This window comes from Polistes fuscatus, unplaced genomic scaffold, assembly GCF_010416935.1.
Source record: "Polistes fuscatus isolate 324 unplaced genomic scaffold, CU_Pfus_HIC Scaffold5, whole genome shotgun sequence".
NCBI classification, from domain to species: Eukaryota; Metazoa; Arthropoda; class Insecta; order Hymenoptera; family Vespidae; genus Polistes; species Polistes fuscatus.
Window position 1 is genome coordinate 11,201,153 of NW_025113129.1, and position 18,881 is coordinate 11,220,033.

General features: G+C 38.8%; 2 protein-coding genes and 1 non-coding gene across 3 annotated transcripts; 2 read left to right on the plus strand and 1 right to left on the minus strand.

The window, feature by feature from the left end:
- The first annotated feature begins 1,857 nt into the window (after positions 1-1,857).
- LOC122522129 (lysine-specific histone demethylase 1A-like) lies at positions 1,858-12,301 on the plus strand. Its single transcript, XM_043642940.1, has 6 exons — positions 1,858-1,957; positions 7,358-7,650; positions 7,987-8,199; positions 8,337-8,547; positions 9,725-9,852; positions 12,197-12,301. Exons 1-6 carry the CDS (start codon positions 1,858-1,860, stop codon positions 12,299-12,301), a joined length of 1,050 nt encoding a protein of 349 aa, XP_043498875.1.
- A 616-nt stretch (positions 12,302-12,917) lies between these two features.
- LOC122522681 lies at positions 12,918-13,053 on the minus strand. Its single transcript, XR_006305130.1, has one exon. It is a non-coding gene; the product is annotated as a U1 spliceosomal RNA (small nuclear RNA).
- Positions 13,054-13,398: 345 nt separating this feature from the next.
- On the plus strand, positions 13,399-18,189 carry LOC122522130 (vicilin-like seed storage protein At2g18540). Its single transcript, XM_043642941.1, has 2 exons — positions 13,399-14,001; positions 16,817-18,189. Exons 1-2 carry the CDS (start codon positions 13,722-13,724, stop codon positions 18,187-18,189), a joined length of 1,653 nt encoding a protein of 550 aa, XP_043498876.1. The 5' UTR covers positions 13,399-13,721.
- The last annotated feature ends 692 nt before the right edge of the window (positions 18,190-18,881 follow it).

The following is an 18,881-nucleotide window of genomic DNA, read 5'->3' on the forward strand; positions in this document are numbered from 1 at the left end:
GAGAGAGAAAAAGAGAAACGACTGGTCTCGTCTCGCAATACGTGTGGGTATAGGTAAGTACTCTAATTATCGGTAACTCTCGTAAAACAAGTATGTAAACATAAATCGTCGATCCCGTCGAATCAGACCTTACAGAAAGAAAGAGTGAGAAAGCGAAAAAGAAAGAAAGAAAGAGAGAGAAAGAGAGAAGGGAAGGGGGCCTCGTTTGCTGAGGGATCCTCTCCTCAACAGCTTAACTACAAGGTAAACGAAGTATCTCCTTCCGATACTTTATTCTGTCCTTGGTGGTTCATTACGTCGATTAAAACGTCTCGATCTTAAGCGTTATCCATCCAAACTACATACATATCTACGTGAAATGATGATCAAAATGGGGGGGGGGGGAAATAGGGTGGCGAGCAGACGAAAAAAATGTAAGAAGTTGAACCAGGGGGTAACCTTGATCGAACGTAATTGATGATATTTTATTAGTCTGGAGTCGTCGTCGTTGTCGTCGTCGTCGTATGGGTATTCGATGTTAATGTATTTTAAGGGACAGGACGATTTTGGGACAGGACGAAAAGTTTTTCGATAAGATACGATTTGATACTCGAATTTAAAAGAAATATGAGAGAAGTATAAGAATTTAGAGGAAAAAGAGGAATAAGAAGAAGAAGAAGAAGAAGAAGAAGAATGAACGAAGGAGAGTGAAACGGACGAGGAAACGGCAATGGTGGTGCGCGCACGCGAAAAAGGGCCCCGCGTAAATTGAAAGGGGGCACGGCTGTCTTGTTGTGTTTAAAAAGGCAATTTGCGGGCTTGAGATACGGCCTATATATTACGGCCTGCAACTGGCACCGGTGGTGGGAGATAGCTTGGTCGATAGCGCGAGTTCTTCTCTCTCTCTCTCTCTTTCTTTATTCGTCTCCCTTTCCTTTTCCGTTTGGAGTGGAGTAGCAACCAACTGACTCTACTCTTCCTTCTCTTTCTGGGCCTTACTGGCTTTTTCTTCTCTTCTTCTTCTTCTTCTTCTCTCCTTCTTCTTCTTCTTTCTTCCTTCCTTCTTGCTTCTCCACTATTTTTCTTTCCCTATACCCCTTTCGGCAGAATCGCAGAGGGCCTCACTCCTCCTCCTCCTCTTCTTCTTCTTCTTCTTCTTCTTCTTCTTTCTCTCCTTCTCTTACATCACGACGAACCTTCCCCACTACCGGACGGACCCGCAAATGCATTTCTTGTGTAGCTCGCTGCTCGTTTGCGGAGGGTACGATTTACTCCCTGCATAGTCGTATTCAAATATCTTTCCTTGCACACCGCTCTCCTCCTCCTCCTCCTTCTTCTCCTCTTACTCCTACCTTCTTCATCTTCTTCTTCTTCTTCTTCATCTACCTTTTTCATGAGCATTCTTACTATTCTCTCTCTCTCTCTCTCTCTCTTTATCTTTCTTTTATTTTCAACTCACCCCCGAATACTTTTCGCGGTGTCTATCTAATCCACTTACCGCATTTGCAATTGCAACAACCAACCTAATCCCCCCACCTCATTCCCTCCTCCTCCTCCTTCCAGTAACTCGACCATAATTGAGGAGCTACCGAAGAACTCGAAGAAATGGTTAAGAAGTGGTGGTCCCTGTACCACCCCATTCGCGCACTTAATTATTGTGACCCGACCGACGCGCTAAGTGGCCGATCTACGTGTACCATCGTATCTCTAACTTCTCTTCAAGGTTTTATACTATATATATATATATATATATTCTTGTATTTCTTTCTTACTCTCCCCATCTCTCTCTCTCTTTCTCTCTTTCTCATTCCTTCCATCTCTTTCTTTCCTTCTTCTTTCCTACCTTTATTTCTTTCTTCATCCGTACACCACATCGATATGGGCTCTCTCTCGAAGCGCAAAAAGCCGCAGCATCAGCATCAGCAGCAGCAGCAGCAGCAACAGCAGCAGCAGTCAGTAGCAGTGGACGACGTAGCTGGTTGGATTCTTCGGAAGGCGTACCGAGCCTAATGAAAATCGCTCGTCGAGCGTGAGAATCGATACATTCCGCCATCTAAGAGAGAGATACGTGGGATCGGCAGTTGATTTTTTTGTCCTTAGTTATTTCACTAAATTTACACTCATCGTTGTTGCTTGTGCTGCTGCTTTATCGAAAGTAGTTTTTTTTTAATATTTCAAACTCAACTTTCAAAACATTTTTTTTTTAGAGGGGAACGTTATATATTGAATGATATAAAAACATTGATCGTAGTATTAATTAACTTATTAATAAATTTATAATCGATTATAACAATTTTTTTTTTAAATTGATCTATAAAATATTTATCAACGTGGTAAAAGAAAAAAAAATAAAATAAAAAGATCAATCATCTGTTTTATCGACGTTAACAGTCAGTAGTTTCCTTATATTACCGCGAACGTCGCTTTTCGTGAGCGGGAATTTAAAAAAAAAAAAAAAAAAAGAAAAAAAAGGTAATCTCTCGTAATCCATCTTTCCTTCAGATATATACGACAAATAAAATTTCAATAAAAGTTCGAATTATTTCGATCTAATTATACGATCTCGATCTTCTAGCAAGAAGTGATCACGAGAATACAAGAGATAGCAAGACAATATTTTATGTGTTTCTATTACAGGGGGTGGCACGGTGGAAGGGGGGAAGGGGAGGGGAACTCGATAACATAAATTAAATCGATAGGGTTAATGAACGCGGTATTCCACGAGTTTAGACAAAAGTATATTATGTGTGTCTGTATATATTCGCTTGGAGATACGAGCTCATTTGCACAGAATGTCCGACGCCTCGTGATAAATCCCTAAACCCGATATCGATCTCTTTTGCGTTACTTACTTACTAGAGTGCGATCTAGGAATCATCCCTTCCCTTTACCTCCCTCCTCCCATCCTCCCACCTTCTCTTCTTTCTATCCACCACCACCACCCTACTTAGCTCACCGTCTAATGTCATAAATCGTAAACCGACTCCAATTAACTTAATCTCGATCAGAACAAATTATACGGCAACATCGGCGTTAAATTTAGCGATAAGAAAAGCCACGAGAAAAATAAAGACAGAAACAAAGAAAGAGAAAGAGTGAGAGTGAGAGAGAGCAAAGGGCCACGAAATCAAGCCGTTAAATATTTTTCTCGTTGTCTAACGTTTTCTATCCGTCTCTTCCATCTTTCTATTTCTCTCTCTCTCTCTCTCTTTATTTCTCTTTCTGGTGGTAGAGATAATATTATTTTCGAGACTACGAAAGAGAGAAGGATTACAAAGATAATAAGAAGAAGAAAAAGAAAGTCCAAAGACTAATTTTATAGCGACTTCACTCGTTATCGAGCTAGTAATTACGATTAAAGACAATTAGAGTATGTAGTAAGAAAGATAAAGAAGGAAGGAAGGAAGGAAGGAGAGGAAGGATGGTTCATGATACTTCGGCAAGTGCTTTAAGCAGCCGTCGAAATTGATAAGGCTTTGCGATCGAAGCGGGATCGGAAAGACGAAGAAAGAAGAAGCAGAAGAAGAAGAAGAAGAGGAGGAAGAGGTGGAGAAGGAGGTGGTGGAGGTGGTGGAGGAGGAAGAAGAAGAGAGAAAAGCGCGGACCAACCGCTGTTAACGTAAGTGTGCGAGAAACGAGTCGTAAGAGAAGAGATCGACGAACGAAGAGGAGCACGTTTGCTCGAGCAAACAGGATTCGTTCCTTTCCACGCTCACATTCTCCTCTCTCTCTCTCTCTCTTTTCTTTCTCTCTCTCTTTCTCGCGTGTCTCACCATCGGTCATATCTCGAAGGATCATGATTTGGATGGGCGGACGGCTTGAGAAGGAAAGGAAAAAGAATAAAAAGAAATAAAAAATAAAAAAAATTAAAAAAAAATTAAAAAAAAAAGAATAAGAAGACACAAGCAAAAGGCAAGGTTGTAGCCAGTCGTAATCGGGCCCAGTACTTTCTCGTAAGAAAATAATACACTTTTACCATTCTCATAGCTTTTCGACTGTTCAAAGGGACAGCTTTGCCGGCCCTTATATTTCTTCTTCTTCTTCTTCTTCTTCTTTCTTCCCTTCTTTTTTCAACCCCACTACCACCACCACCACCACCACCACCACCACCACTAGCGGCATGGTCCATCGGCTAACTCTCCCCTTTCCCACTACTCTTCTCACCCTCAGTCCTCACCCTCTCACCCGGCTCCCGTCGAGACGACAGAACGCCATAAGCAACCAATTTAAATGTAAATTGAAAACCACCGCGGCATACAAATTGTTCGACTCGACCGTCAAAAAATACTGCGAGTGGAGATCAAACGAAAGACAAGGAAGAGGCGGACGGTGGTGGTGCTCGTGAGAGGGTGGTATATCCTACCACCACCACTACTAATGCTAATACTAATACTACTACTGTTTCTGTCGCTTCTGCTTTTGCCGTTGGTTGCCACTGTTTCGTCGTTGATTCACTCGAGTATTACCTACTCTTTACCTTATGCATGCATACATACACATACATAAATATATATATTTTATATAAAAGTATGTGCGACGTTGCATTTCGTAGCGCGATGCACGAGATAGAACAGAGCTAAAGTGTCCCGTAAAAAGAGATCTTCTATCCTCCCCCCCATCCTACTCTATCACTTTACCGAGAACATTTCTTCCTTTTTCTTTTCTTTTCTTTTCTTTTTGTTTTTTTTCTTTTTTTGCAGCTTTTCGTCTTCGAGTCCAGCATGATTCGTCCTCTCTTACGGTATTTTTCTTTTCTTTTCTTTCCCTTTTTTTTTTCCATCCCTATCTTACCCTTTCACATTTTCTTCCTCTTCCACTACACCTCTCTCTCTCTCTCTTTTTTCTCTGCTCTACTCTGCTTTCTTGTCAAACGCGAGCAGTTTCATGTCACCAGAGGAAGCTTTTCAAATATTTACTTCCTCCTGCTAGGTTGCTTGCTCCTTTACCTCATTCATTCCACCCTACCACATTGACTACAACCCCTTTTTTTCTCTCCCTCTCTCTCTCTCTCTAGTTCTCTCTTGGTTTTTTTATTACCTTGCGGTGGATATATTTTCAAAGAATATAATAAGCTGAGCCTCGAACAAATCTTTCTTTCTTTCTTTCTTTCTCATTTTATCTCTCTTAACCCTATTTCTTTTTATGCTACTTTAAGTTTGTTTACGTTGCTTATCGGAATTTCTTGAACGGATGACGGGGGTGGTTTAAAGGTGTTTTCATTTCTTTTTCTTTTTCTTTGATAAAATCGACAATGAATTCTTTTAATTGACTACTTCATTTAAGAGCTTTAATACCCGTTGGCAATCAACGCGTTTGACAGTGGGACGGAGGATAGTAACAGATAGAGAAAGAGATATTCGTCCTGGTTCCTCTCTATCAGCGATTTCGGTCGACTCAGAGTCGCCTCATTGCCAAGGGCTTAATTTCCCATTCCCGGAGTTATCCGTTGGGAAGAAGAGAGAAAGAGAGAGAGGAGGAGGAGGACGAGGAAGAGGACCCCAGGCTTACCATAATTCTGGTGGTTTCGGATTATTCTCTCGCTCGACTGTTGAATATTCTCTCGCTTATTACAAAAGGGGGGTTTGCGATAATCGACGCCGTAACAAACCAAAATTTAGCCGAATCAAAGTAACGGTAACGACGGTTCGCTGAAGAAGAGGAAGAGAAAGATGAAGAAGATGAAGAAGAAGAAGAGGAGGAGGAGGAGGAGGAGGCGGAAGAGAAAATGGGAGAAAGAAGAGAACGGGAATGGAAAGAGGAAATGAATCGTAGTTGAAATAATAACAAGTTCGTATCGTTTCGCTTTTTGAAATTATTCGACGAATACGAATAGTGAGAACGTTCATGTTTAAACAGAAAAAGAAATTTAAAAAAACAAAAAAGAAAACAAATAAAAATAAAAGAGAAAGAAAAAAAAAGGGGGGGGGAAGAGTAGTAGTAGCACGGTATGATAAATTGAAACTACGAGGTAGAATATTCAGCGTCTATCTTTATATTCTCCCAATCCGCAGTCCACTCCCTCTCTCTCTCTGGTGCAGGGGGAGTGCTTTCCGGTTCGGTGGAATATTTTGATAATGCGTTTCAGCTCGAACTGGAAACACGCTAATTTATATATCACGGGTAGAGGGTAAATTTATATTTCTGGAATGGAGAGAGAGATGCAGGTTGGGTAGATAGGTAGGTAGGTAGGGTGTTTGATAGGGTGTGTTAGCCGAAACGCAGTAACAACAGTAGCTGCAATGGTAGAAGAGAGAGAGAGTACGAGAGAACTACCATGGTGGTAATGGTGGCGGTGGCTGTTAGCACGGGAACCGTGCTGCTCAGCCATCAACATAATTAAATGGCCTAAGTGGAGACGTCCGTGTATCATTATTAGGACTGCTTGGTTCGCCATCTTCAACGTCCTGGTTGGCTTGCTTGCTTGTTTGCTTGCTTGCTGGTTGGTTGGCTGGCTGGCTGGCTGGCACATCGTCGAGTATCCTCTCACCCCGTTTTAAAAGTCCATTCGATGAGCAGACGAGGAATATATATTCTGATTTAAGCGTGCCAACCAGCGAAATATCCGTTTAAGCGATAATGACGATGATGCGTCCACGGCATCAACGCGCGTGTCTTCTTCCACTCTCACCAAAACGGCTTCGTTCTTTTCATGGCGCTTCGAACAGAACGAGAACCCTCTGCTCCAAATTTATGTCTCTTGTTGAGCTCATTCTCTCTACTCTCCTCCTCTTCCTCCTTCTTCTCTGCTTGTCCTTTTAAAGCGAGTTCGTCCTGTCCCATCCTGCTCCAACCAACTCCCCCCTCCCTCCCACTTCGTTTCCTCTTAAATCCGATTCTCCCGCGTGTCGCGTTTCGTTTCAATTTCGCATGCCGTCTTGTCTCATTTTGATGTCCTCGAGGTAATTAAGCGTGGAAAACACACGCGGAGACATCGCGTATCTCGCAATTCCGGTCATATGTTTTTTCTACTACGAATTTGTTTCTTTAATGTTTTTGTTAACGCGTTGATATGATATTGTAAATTTCGCGTTTCGTGGATAATGCAACAACGTGTTTTTTACAAAATATTATCGAAAAGGAGAAAAAGAGAAGAGAGAATTTAGTTGTTCGGAAAAGAAGAAAAGAAAATATTTTCCATAACCCGTAGAATTATTTTTCATCGAAATCTGTATCTCCGTTGAATGGGAACAGCAATTTTTAGTCTAAAGGATAGTTTCTCGTTTCCATAATATTTATCGAACGATTAACTTTTGAATATTACCTCCACCCCCCCTTTTCATGCTACACACTTAGAAATATATTCGTTTGACATTCAATATTAGTATTATTATTCGTCTTTTGACTTGTTCCCCTATTATTCTTCTTCTTCTTATTCCAGTTCGCAACGGATATTCGTGCGTACCTGTTGCTCTCTCGGAAACACTCGATATTCGATTGAACACAGCTGCGAGGGCCGTTCGGTACGGAGTAAATGGCGTAGAAGTATGGGCTGCACCCTCTCGCAGCCTCCACACAAATCATACCGTATATAAAGCCGACGCTGTTTTGGTTACGCTACCGCTTGGTGTTCTTAAAGCTTCCGCTCCACCCTCGGCGGTTGCTTTCAACCCTCCTCTTCCGGATTGGAAGTCTCAAGCCATCCAAAGGCTCGGCTTTGGTAATTTAAATAAGGTAAGACCTACTGTTTATAACCTGACTCGTGATTTTAAACGACGTACTAACATGTATTTACAATGTTACACGACAGCACACTCTCTACATGCTTTTTAACATATTTTCTAAATTATATTATAATAATCCTAAAATAAGTCTACAAAAAGAAGAAGAAAATTGGCTACTTTCGTATTTTATTATATCCTTTAATCTTTTTTAAAAGCAATTATTATGTTCTTCTCGTACGTGTATTGTTAAACATTTCTATGGGTATAATAATGAAAAGAAGCGTGCGCGAAAAGGGGTTATTGTTATTCTACGTAGTGAAGAAAAGGGGAATGCAAACATTTTCAGGTAGTATTATGCTTCGAAAGAATCTTTTGGGATCCAACGGCAAACTTGTTCGGGCACGTGGGTAGTACGACCGCCTCGAGAGGTGAACTCTTCCTGTTCTGGAACCTGTACAAAGCGCCGGTCCTGTTGGCCCTCGTCGCTGGAGAGGCAGCCTGCGTAATGGAGAATGTCAGCGACGACGTTATCATTGGTCGATGTATCTCGGTCCTCAAGGTGGGTGAACTTTTACAAGACTTCTTTTCTCTCTCTCTCTCTCTCTCTCTCTTTCTCACTTAAAAAAAAAGGATTAAGAAAAAAAGAAAAGAAATTGTGTTCTTCGATTAGCTCGAACGTCGCTTGTATTTCCACAGACGATCTTTGGCAACCAAGTAGTCCCACAACCGCGAGAGAGTGTCGTTACAAGATGGCGTGCCGATCCTTGGGCCCGTGGCTCGTACAGCTTCGTAGCAGTCGGCAGTTCCGGAAGTGATTACGATCTTCTCGCTGCACCGGTAGCACCACCAGCGCCACCCAATTATCCTCCGGGCACACCGCCGCCGCAACCAAGAGTATTCTTTGCTGGTGAGAATTATCACGTTTTAATCAATTTATTTTAGAACTTTCCTTCTCCTCCTCCTCCTCCAACTTCTCTCCTCAAAAAAAGATATGCCAAGCTTTTTCCTTTTTTCACCGATAATAATAATAATAATCCAATTATTTTGGTTCGTTTAATTAAAGTTGGGATACTTCGAAAAGAATTTTTTGTAGAATTTTGTGAAATGAAAATTGCATTTCACGTTATAAAAAAGAAATACGAATGTGTGTTCGGTGTTGTTGTAGGTCTTTGAACGTTTGTTCAATTGCTGTGGATGCTGCATGCCGAATTATTATTATTATTATTATTTTTCTAGATATCATCGCCAAATATCATCAATGCAAACGATCTTTTTCCTCTTTTCGTAGGAACACGTAGTAACGAACGTGCCAAACGATCCTAAAGAAAAAGGTTTTCCTTTTTTACTTTTTTTTTTCCTGTCACTGCTGTTATATTCATTTGTCGCTAGCGTATATTTCGAGCGTTAGAAGATTCTTCTTCAATGGGCCAGCAGAAGAAGAAGCAGCAGTCACAGCGTACCTTCGTTACGTGACTTTGTTCGGTGTGGGTTCCTTTCACGTACCGTGTTCAATGCTTTTTCTTGAATTTGGGTGACCTAAAAAAGGTCATAAGAGTCAAAAAGAAAGATAGAGAAAGATAGATATAGAAATAAAGAAAGGAGTAAATAAGGGAGAAAAGATTCTTTCTCTCTTTTCTTTTCTTTTTCTTTTTTTTTTTTTTCATCGAACACGTACCATTTTTAAGTCTCGTCTTTCGAGATCAAAACCGCGAGCAAACTGTTACGTGAAAGACTTTGCTGAGAGAAAGAGAGAGAGAAAGAAAAGAAAAAAAGAAGAAGAAAGAATCTTCTTTTCTCGTTCATCCTACATCATTACATCCGATGACAAAGTGTTCTAAAAATTAAAGCATACTATTGTTACGTTTAAATTCTTCAACTTTCATTTCTTTTTAAGCAAAACAGTTTCTTCGTCAAAAAATAAAAAAAATAAAAAGTGAACGAGAAGATAGAAAGAAAGAATGAACGAACTTATATTTTATCTTGTGTTCTTTTATCACGAAAAGTAAAAAAAGAAAGAAGAAAACAAAAGTACATACGTCCATTTTCTATGGATAAACGAAAAGCAAACTGTTGTCTGATTTCAGGTGAACATACGATCCGTAATTATCCTGCGACGGTGCACGGTGCATTCTTGAGCGGACTTCGCGAAGGTGGTCGAATAGCTGACCAACTCTGTGGAAGTCCTTACGCGCCACCAACGATGCCCACCACGGTACCAAGTTCTACAGGGGTGTCCACATCTAACAATACCGCAGCTACGAACAACAACAACAACAACAATAATAACAACAACAATAATAATAGCAACAATAACAACAACAACAACAATAACAATAACACCAATAATAATAACAACAACAACAGTAACAATAATAACAATAACACCAATAATAACAATAATAATACCAATAGCAATACTACTGGCACCAGTTCGGCACCTTAGTATTGTACGAGAATTTGACATCATCGATCCTAACCACCGTGATCATCAAATTCGAGAATAAATCGTATTGTTGTCGTTGTTGGTTGCTGTTAATCGCGCTCGCGTACCAGATTTTAATTTTTTTTTTTTTTTTTTTTTTAATAAAGGATATCACGAATGATGATGAGCGAAAAGAAGACGCTGAGAAGAAAACAAAATGAAGAAGAGAGAATGAGAGAGAATGAGAGAGAGAGAGAGAGAGAGAGAAAGAAAGATAGAGATAGATAGAAATAATGAATGACAAATTGAGATAACGAGAGAATCGAGAGCGGCCCCCCCCCCACCGTTGTTTCTTTTAGGTACGCGAGCAAACCCTTTTTTTTAAATATCATTTCGAAAACCTTCCACGTTTATTATTATTCAATAATTTTTTAATCTTCTTAGCTTTTACAAATATTCTTCTTTTTTAAATTATTTCTTCTTCTATTCGAATAAAATAAAAAAAAAGAAAAAGAGAAGGAAATCATTATGAAGAAAATCTGCAGCGTTCTTCGAAAGTACTCTCTCTACTTGTGTTGTGCTTTTTTTTTTATGTATATATATATATAAGAAATTCATGGCACACGCAAAAAGTATAAAACACATTATTACATCTGACTAACGCTCTATACTACACGTTACGTAGGTATTAATTAATTCATATGAACATAAAATATTACTTTTAATTGTTTTTTTTTCTCCTCGGAAAATTCTTTTCTTCGCCCTCTCGATCCTCCCCTCGTTTTTTCATCTCGTCGCGTTTATACATATTTTATACGTACGAATCCGTGCCTTTAATGTCCTGCATTACATTATTATTATTATTATTATTATTATTATTATTATTATTATTATTATTATTATTATTATTTTTATTATTAATTAATTAATTAATTATTATTAATAATTATTATATATTGAATATATATATAATAATTTCTCGGCGCAATATTGTATCATAACGTTTGGATTAGATTTTACTCGTGAGCGTTCGGTTTTCTCCCCTTTTTCTTTTAATGACAAAACCTTGACACGGGTAAGGATTTTATATTAAACATTCAAACACCTTACTTATTATATTAATTCTAAGTATCACCAATATCATCGTCAATTTTCGCGCTCGTTAATTCGTTTGTTAATTCGTTCGTTTAGTTCATTTTATTCGTTCCTTCGTTAATTCTCATTAAATCCTGTAATTATAATAAGTTTCTCGTCGATCTCGTGGTATATAATATTAACATAGGATATATATATATATATAAATATATATAAAAAGAAAAAAAAAAGAAATGAAAAGAAAAGAAAAAAAAAAGAAGAAACAGTAAAGAAGTAAGAAAGAAAGAAAAAATAAGAGGAAAGAAAAATGATTTCTTCCTCGCGTTCGAACTTCCCACGTGTGTGTTGTTAGAAACATTTTGCTTCCCGGCGCGAAACGAAAAAAATATCCTCGTCTTAGGGTGCGTAACGTTAAATGTGTGTGTTTAAAGGTACGATATGCCATTTTACACATTGACCTTACCCCCTCCCACACCTCCCAATCCTCCCCTTTGGCCTATTATCGCGTTACCTTCGCGAATTCGCGCGTTTAGCACCATTCCAATTCTCATAGGATAAACCGCCAAGCGTTATTTTTTTTAATCTATGGAATATTTTTTTTTCTTTCCCACTCTAAAAGAAGAGAGAAAAGAATACTAATAAGAATGATAAACAAAAATACAAAATAAAGAAAAGAAAAATTAAAGAAAGAAAGAAAGAAAGAAAAGTATAACGAAACGCGACAATTTGTGGCTGCACGTGTGAGTGTGATATCGTCCATGTGTATAATATCGTATGTGTATACACATGTACAAATAGTTTGATTGTATAGCCAATTGTGAGATTTAATATGAGACAACAAATGTAATGAAAGAACCAAGATATATCACGACTTATAGTTTTTTCTTTTTCTTCTATTTTTTTTTATTATCACTTTGTTAAACGTTTGATCGAATAAGATCATCTGTTCGAGTTTTGATTATTATTTGATTTAATTTGATTACGATTGTACGAGAAGAGCGTATAGATCTGAAGATAATAATGTCATGTGTTTGAGAAGCCCAGTTTGAAAGAATTCGCTAGGGTTATTTTCCATTGGAAAAAGAAGAGAACCGGTCCAGATAATACTTACTGGTGGTGGCCTCATTGTGAAATTCTTGATTGAACAGCAATTCGCGAGACTACACTCTACTACCGTGCGCTGCATCTTCATGCTGACTGATTTTCTGCTGCTGATTCTGCTGCTGATTCTCTCTCAACCTATCACTCTCCAGAATCTTCTTGCTGTTGTCTGAAAAACACTTGGGAAGCAAGTTAAGAAGCTCCCGGAGCTGTGTGTAAGATGATGATGTCAATGTCTCCACGAGAGGAGGATTCCTTTCTTTTTAGTGCTACACGTTGAAGATGAAAATCCCTGCCTACCCATGGGGATCTCAGTTTAGCGACTTATGTTAGAAACTAGTAGTAGGCCCCCAAGTTGTCGTCGAATCAACTCGCCAACTCGAACGGGTGGAATCGTTCGAAGCAGGACACCGATTTTCAAACTACTCACTCATTCTTTTGCTTTACAATACCGTCTCGATGACAAGAACGTGAAGAAAGATTAAAAAAGAAAAGGAGAGACAAGAACAATCTTCAATCTACCGTTTGAAGATTTCCTAACGTGTGTGTCTTTCTTCGTTGTATGTAGAGAAAAAAGGGAGGAGGAATTTACTTTTATATTTTTTTATTTTGTATCTTTTTTATCTAAGTTAATGTGGCATGGGGCCTGCGTTAACCCGCACGTACCCCACACGCACTAGCAAAAATTAAACGCACAAATACTCGCTTTAGGAGTACTTACAGGCTTCAGCAATTAGCCTCAGTCCTGGGGGAACCACCTCGTTGATCATGGTATCCCCTGCGCCAGGTTAGTATGACCATTACAACCTACCTATCTACTTATTATTTATTTCTAAATATTGTCTTACTTTTGAGAAATAAATTATTGTCAACGCCATCTTTTGATTAGTTTTAATAAATGCAACTTCTTTTCTTTGATTTGTGATTGTTTGTTTTTTTTTCATACGGTGTAACAAATATTTTTTCATTTTCATTCGTATTATTTTCATTTTGTCGTTTACATTCAAAAGGTATTCAATATTGTTACTCTTTTCTTGTTCACTTTTTCTATGTACAATATTTTATTCTTGAAACATAATCATGATACTTCAGTTACTACGTAGCTGAGTTTATTCGATAGAAGCTATAAAAAATATCGAATAAAAGACGGTAATTTAACACGGTTAGTTTCTAAAAACTCGGAGGATACCAATCAAGAGAGTATGTAATTCAAGACATAAACTCGCTGAGAACAAGCTACTCTTTCTCTCTCTCTCTCTCTTTCTCTTTTTACTCGAACGAGACATCGAAACAACAAGCGTAAATCTCTATGGTAACCTCAGTTACGGAAAGGAAGGAAAACAAGTAGAACAAGAAGAAAGAGAAGTTTAGTTTGGTTTGGTTTAGGTTGAAAGGACCGTCAGTTCAGCTTTTCGTGGTTATTGCAAGACCGATATTTACTCGGTCCCTTGAAATCCCCAAAAATGAGTCTCCTACCTTTGCCAAAGGTTGAATGTGTTCAAACTAAACGTAGAAAATATCCACAAGACTTCACAGGAACTGCCAACATTTCCTACGGTCACAGATTTCGCGATCGCGGCGAGTGTAAAATCGTGAAGGAACGAGAATCCATCTTTGACAAATTAGCCGAAAGAGATGCCAGAGAGAGAAGACAATATGAACATTTTTTAAAGACGTGGGAATTTGAAAAAGAAACTAACAGGAAGATAAGGATCAAAACTATTCGAGATCGCATAGAACAAGGTTAGTCGTTGTTAATTTTTGCATTATCACCAATAAGGCACCCTAGTTTTTTTTTATTGATATTCTTATATATTTAATACATATTACATCTTCCATTTTAAATTGATTTCTAATTACCGTTAACTCATCCTTTTTCCAAATTAATATTATATATAGCGATAGAAATATTTTTATTTAAAAAAAAAAAAAAAAAGAAGAAGAACAATAGGAATACCAAAAATTAATTTGACAAATAAAATTTCAAATAATCTTTTCCCCATTTCAACAAAAATTATTTCAAAATATCGAAGGTAAAATTGATGATAGTAATCGCGTGAAATACGTCGTAAGTAAAGTTAGAAATAAAAATTCTTTCGTGAAAGCTGACCGGTAGATTAACACGTAGGAATACAATGGGAGTAACATCGTCCTCGTCCTCATCCTCATCCTCATCCTCATCCTCCGTCTTCCTCGTCGTCGTCGTCGTTCGGAGTATAAATGACAAAAAAGTTGGCGTGATTCATTCTTGCGAGCCAACGTGTAACACTACACACGGGTGTTGAACGAAAAGGGAAGGACGAAAATCGAGCCCTGGCTACGATGCATCGTACTTTAGGTAGAAAAAGAGAAAGAAAGAAAGAGAGAGAAAGATCCTTAAAAAAGACGCGTGAGTAAAGCCGGCAGGATGACCCCTTTCATCCTGGCCGCTCCGCTTATTATGGATTTCGCGGGCCCCGGTAGCACCTTTTGTTAACTCGTCCTAGCACCGACGTGATGTCGATAAAAAAATTTAAATAAAATCGATGATGGTCCGTTCACCATGCGTTCACACTCGCTCATATTCGTTCTCGCATATAACCCCACGCGCATATACACGTACACACACACATACATATGCGCATAAACACATAAACACACGTACACGTGAACCCTCATAGATTGTATATCGTGTGTAATATTATCACGTGAAAATTAAACGCGTGCTCGCGATGTTTATCGTTTCATCCTCTTTCTATATCCTTTTAAAATACCATACGTGAATACCCACCACTACTACTACCACCACCATACCACCACCCTCACTGTATGGTGTGTATGCGATATATGTATGCGTGTTTGTTATTGTGAGCTGAATAAACGTATGCACGCACATGTGTCTCTCTCCCCCCACATAGTTTCATCACTGTAACCATAACGAAGTTTATAACAGGCCGCCGCCACGTTGCATCGATTATGACCCGAAACGAGAATCGGTAAAAACGGGGAACGTTTCTGTTTTTCCTACGATATCACGAATTCCGATAATTTAATAGGAAACCGTGTAGGCGCACCAATGGCTTTACCTTTATCGTACAATCAATGTTCATCTCACGATTATTTTAACGAAAATTCGATTCTAACTCTCCTATCATCGAGAAACTCGCAACGCTTGAGATAATCTTTCTTGTTGCTTTATTTTTCTTTTTTTTTTTTTTGGTTTGTTATTTTTTATAATTCATGTTTTACGCGCCTAGTTTGTTTTATTTCGTATTCTCTGTTCCTTCCTTTTTTTCCAACTTCTTTTTATTGCTTTTTATTTTTCGCTAACTGCCCGTTGCCCAAACTTTCGAAAACAGCTTTAACCCAGTTTTACGTATTTTGTTTTACTTTTTTGGTTATTTTATTTATGCATTTTTTCTTCTTTTTTTTTTTTTTTTTGTTGTCGCATTTTTGTAATAACGTTCCAAGTGATTCAATAATCTTTCGGTTCGGCGAGTTTGTACGAAATTTTTTTCTTCCCTGCGTGGGAATTTTTTTTGTTTATTCTTTCCTTTTTTTTTTGCGAATATTAATTTTTATCTTTTTTTTGGATTGTATTAAATTTTAAAAAAAGGAAAAAAGAAAGATAAATAGAGAAGGAAATGTATACGGTGGTAACGCTTAAAATAGCTTCGAATATTGGCGTGAATAATAATCGCACTATTTGTCATCCTGTTTCGCGTTTATAACGATCGTATTTATCCGAAGTGAGAAAGAGAGAGAGATAGATAGATAGATAGATAGATAGATAGATAGATGAATGGATAGATAGATACAGAAACAGATACCCAGGGGAATCATCGATAATTCTTTTTCATTAATGCATTTTGGATCCGTTTTGGAATATTGTTAAGGTGATTACTAAATTCCAATGCGGTTATTTTTCAACGTTGTTGGGAAATGAATTTCGATCGTCTCATAGTTTTCAATCGAGCCAACCTCGATAAATATCGATTGGATTAGCTAATTATTTGTATACGTAAATATGTGCTCATACATACATATATATATATAACATATACATAGATTACGCGTTATAACGAAGGGTGGGTTAGGTATGGGGAAAAAGTAGGGGAGGTATTGGTCGTTTACCGGGCGTGAAATCGGTCGTATAAACAAACAAAAAATTTTCTACGTTGATAGGGAAAAACATTGGGTGCGAGTGTGGATGGAAAAAAATAAAGAGAACAAAGAAGGGATTATCAAACGAGCACGTAGCTGGAAAAACAGAACTTTCGGGGAGGGTTGTGGTTGATGATTCCCTTTCTCTTTGTTCTTCGTTGAGAGAAAAAAGAGAATCCCAAAAAAGAAAGAAAAGTGTTGAGGTTTAGAGTGAGGTTGGAAATAGGGTGGGGGTAGGATACGCAAACGACAGGTTTGGAAAAAGAAATATATATGTGGGTGTATGTGTGTGAATGTGTTTGTTTGCGTGCAGTCGATTGACTAAACTTTTGCACGAGGAATTGTGGGACGACTGTGCAAACAGTGATAATTACATCGGCAATTAATTCGGGCTGCGGTTGATTCGAATTTACAGGAATGGCAGAGTACGAGGAGAGCATTAACGTGCGAAGGGATAAGCTAAGGGATCTGATATCGAAAGAGGAGATGGAACTGACGCGGGAAATTGTCGAGCAAGCTCAACATGGCGACGATTTTCGAATGGAGGAAATGAGGGAGGAAACTGAACGGCTTAGGAAACAACAGGAGGAAGAACGTTTGGCGTTATTGGCTGGCAAACGTATGCAACAGTACATCGAACGTTGCCCGGAATTGAGGGAACAGTTGACTAAAAGATTCGCGAAAGACGCAAAAAGTTGTAACCTGGTGCAAATGGCGGATAACGAGGCTAAGAGGCGAGCCGAGAACGAGTTGGAAGAACTTTGGCACGAATTGATGTTGAGGGAGATCAAGGCTAAGGAGGACAGGGAAATCGAGGAGGCGAAAAAACGTTTTCATCTGGAACGGGACGCGTTGACGACGTTGGCCAAACAGGTGGCAGGTAAATTGGCTTTGGAGGAGGAAGAGAAACGAATAAGGAAAGAGGAGAGAGAATATTTGGAACAATTATGGGAAAACGTTAGGAAAGAGGAAACGAAGAAGTTGGAAACTGAGAGAAAGAAACGGGAAGCATTGAAAAAGGAATTGGAGGAACAGGCAAGCAGAGCCAAAAGAATATTGATGGAACGCGCTAAAGAGGAAACTAAGATAGACGAGACCTTGAACGATCTGGCGAAGGACGAATTGAAACGCGAGAAACAAGCCGAGAAGGAAAGTTCGATCGCACTGAGGGAAGAATTACTCGCTTATCTGAAGTATCTCGAAGAATTGCGGGAAGAGGAGGCTAGGAGAAATTCAGAAGTGGATAAGATAATCGAGGAATCGATGAAGGACGCCAACGCTAGAAGAGACCTGGCTGTCAAGAGATTCAAGGAGATGCGAGAACGAAATTTACGCGAGGTCCTTTTAGGTAGGGAAGAACAATTGAGATGGAAGAGGGAATCAATGGAAAAAGAGAAACGTTATATCGAGGAAGAGAAAATCCTTATGGAGAAAGTGATCGAAGCTAACGCTAAATTGTCGGCTACCGTAAAGGAAGAAGAGAAAAGGAAAATGATTAGTTACGGTAAAGAATTGAAGGAACAACAGAAATATTACGAGGCAGTTCGTGCAAGGGAACGCGAGGAGGATGAGAAAATCTATCGGGATGGTTTGAAACGAGAGGAAGAGTATCGAAAGTTAAACGAAGTATTGTTGAGCGCAACGGAAAACGTCGTCAGGCCGCATCCGTTCAACTTACTCCTCAGAGAATACGACACTCGTCGTCGTCAACTAGTTCCTGAGAAACGAGAAGGCCTCCCTTATTGCCATCCTTCTTTACCACTACCACCACTACCACCATCTATTTAAACTTTCCTACCATCATCGACTAAGTAATTTTTCTAACGATCCACCTCCTTCCTCCTCTAACTACCCCACCCTACCCTCTTCCCCGAGCCCTTTTTCCCTCAACCTTCTTGTCCTGCTTTTGCACTTTTACGATCCCTCCCCCCCCAACACCTCCCTTCACTCTTTTCTTCTTGTTTACCAGTTTCTTCCGTGCCCTGTACATGTCCCCAGTTTTCTATGTTTCTTTGTATATTGCCGTCTATGTAACACACCAACGAATTACCCGATAAAACGATGTAATTTTAGTCTTTTATTATACTTACCCTGTTGTTGTTGTTGTCGTCGTTTCCTTGTCTCTTTCCCTTCGACTCCTAAGAGTCTCTTATCTACTCTGTATCTTTTATAGCACGAAAAGTGAGCTCCTTCTAACGAGGGATAATACGTCTACCTGATCCCGTACCGGGAATTTATATTTTTCTTCTTACCTTGTTTCTTTTTTTTTCTCCTCTTTTTCCTAGAAAAAAGAGAGGGAGGTAAATAGATCGATGGGGAAAATTATTCTCCTCTATTTATATTTTTCTTCTTGTATGTTCTTTTTCTTTTTTATTCATAATGCTTTTTTATTTATTGATTCTTTTTTTTTTCTTTATTTCTTTTTCCCCTATTTCTCCATTTTTAAATAACAAATTTTCGGATTCGGTAGAATCCTCTCA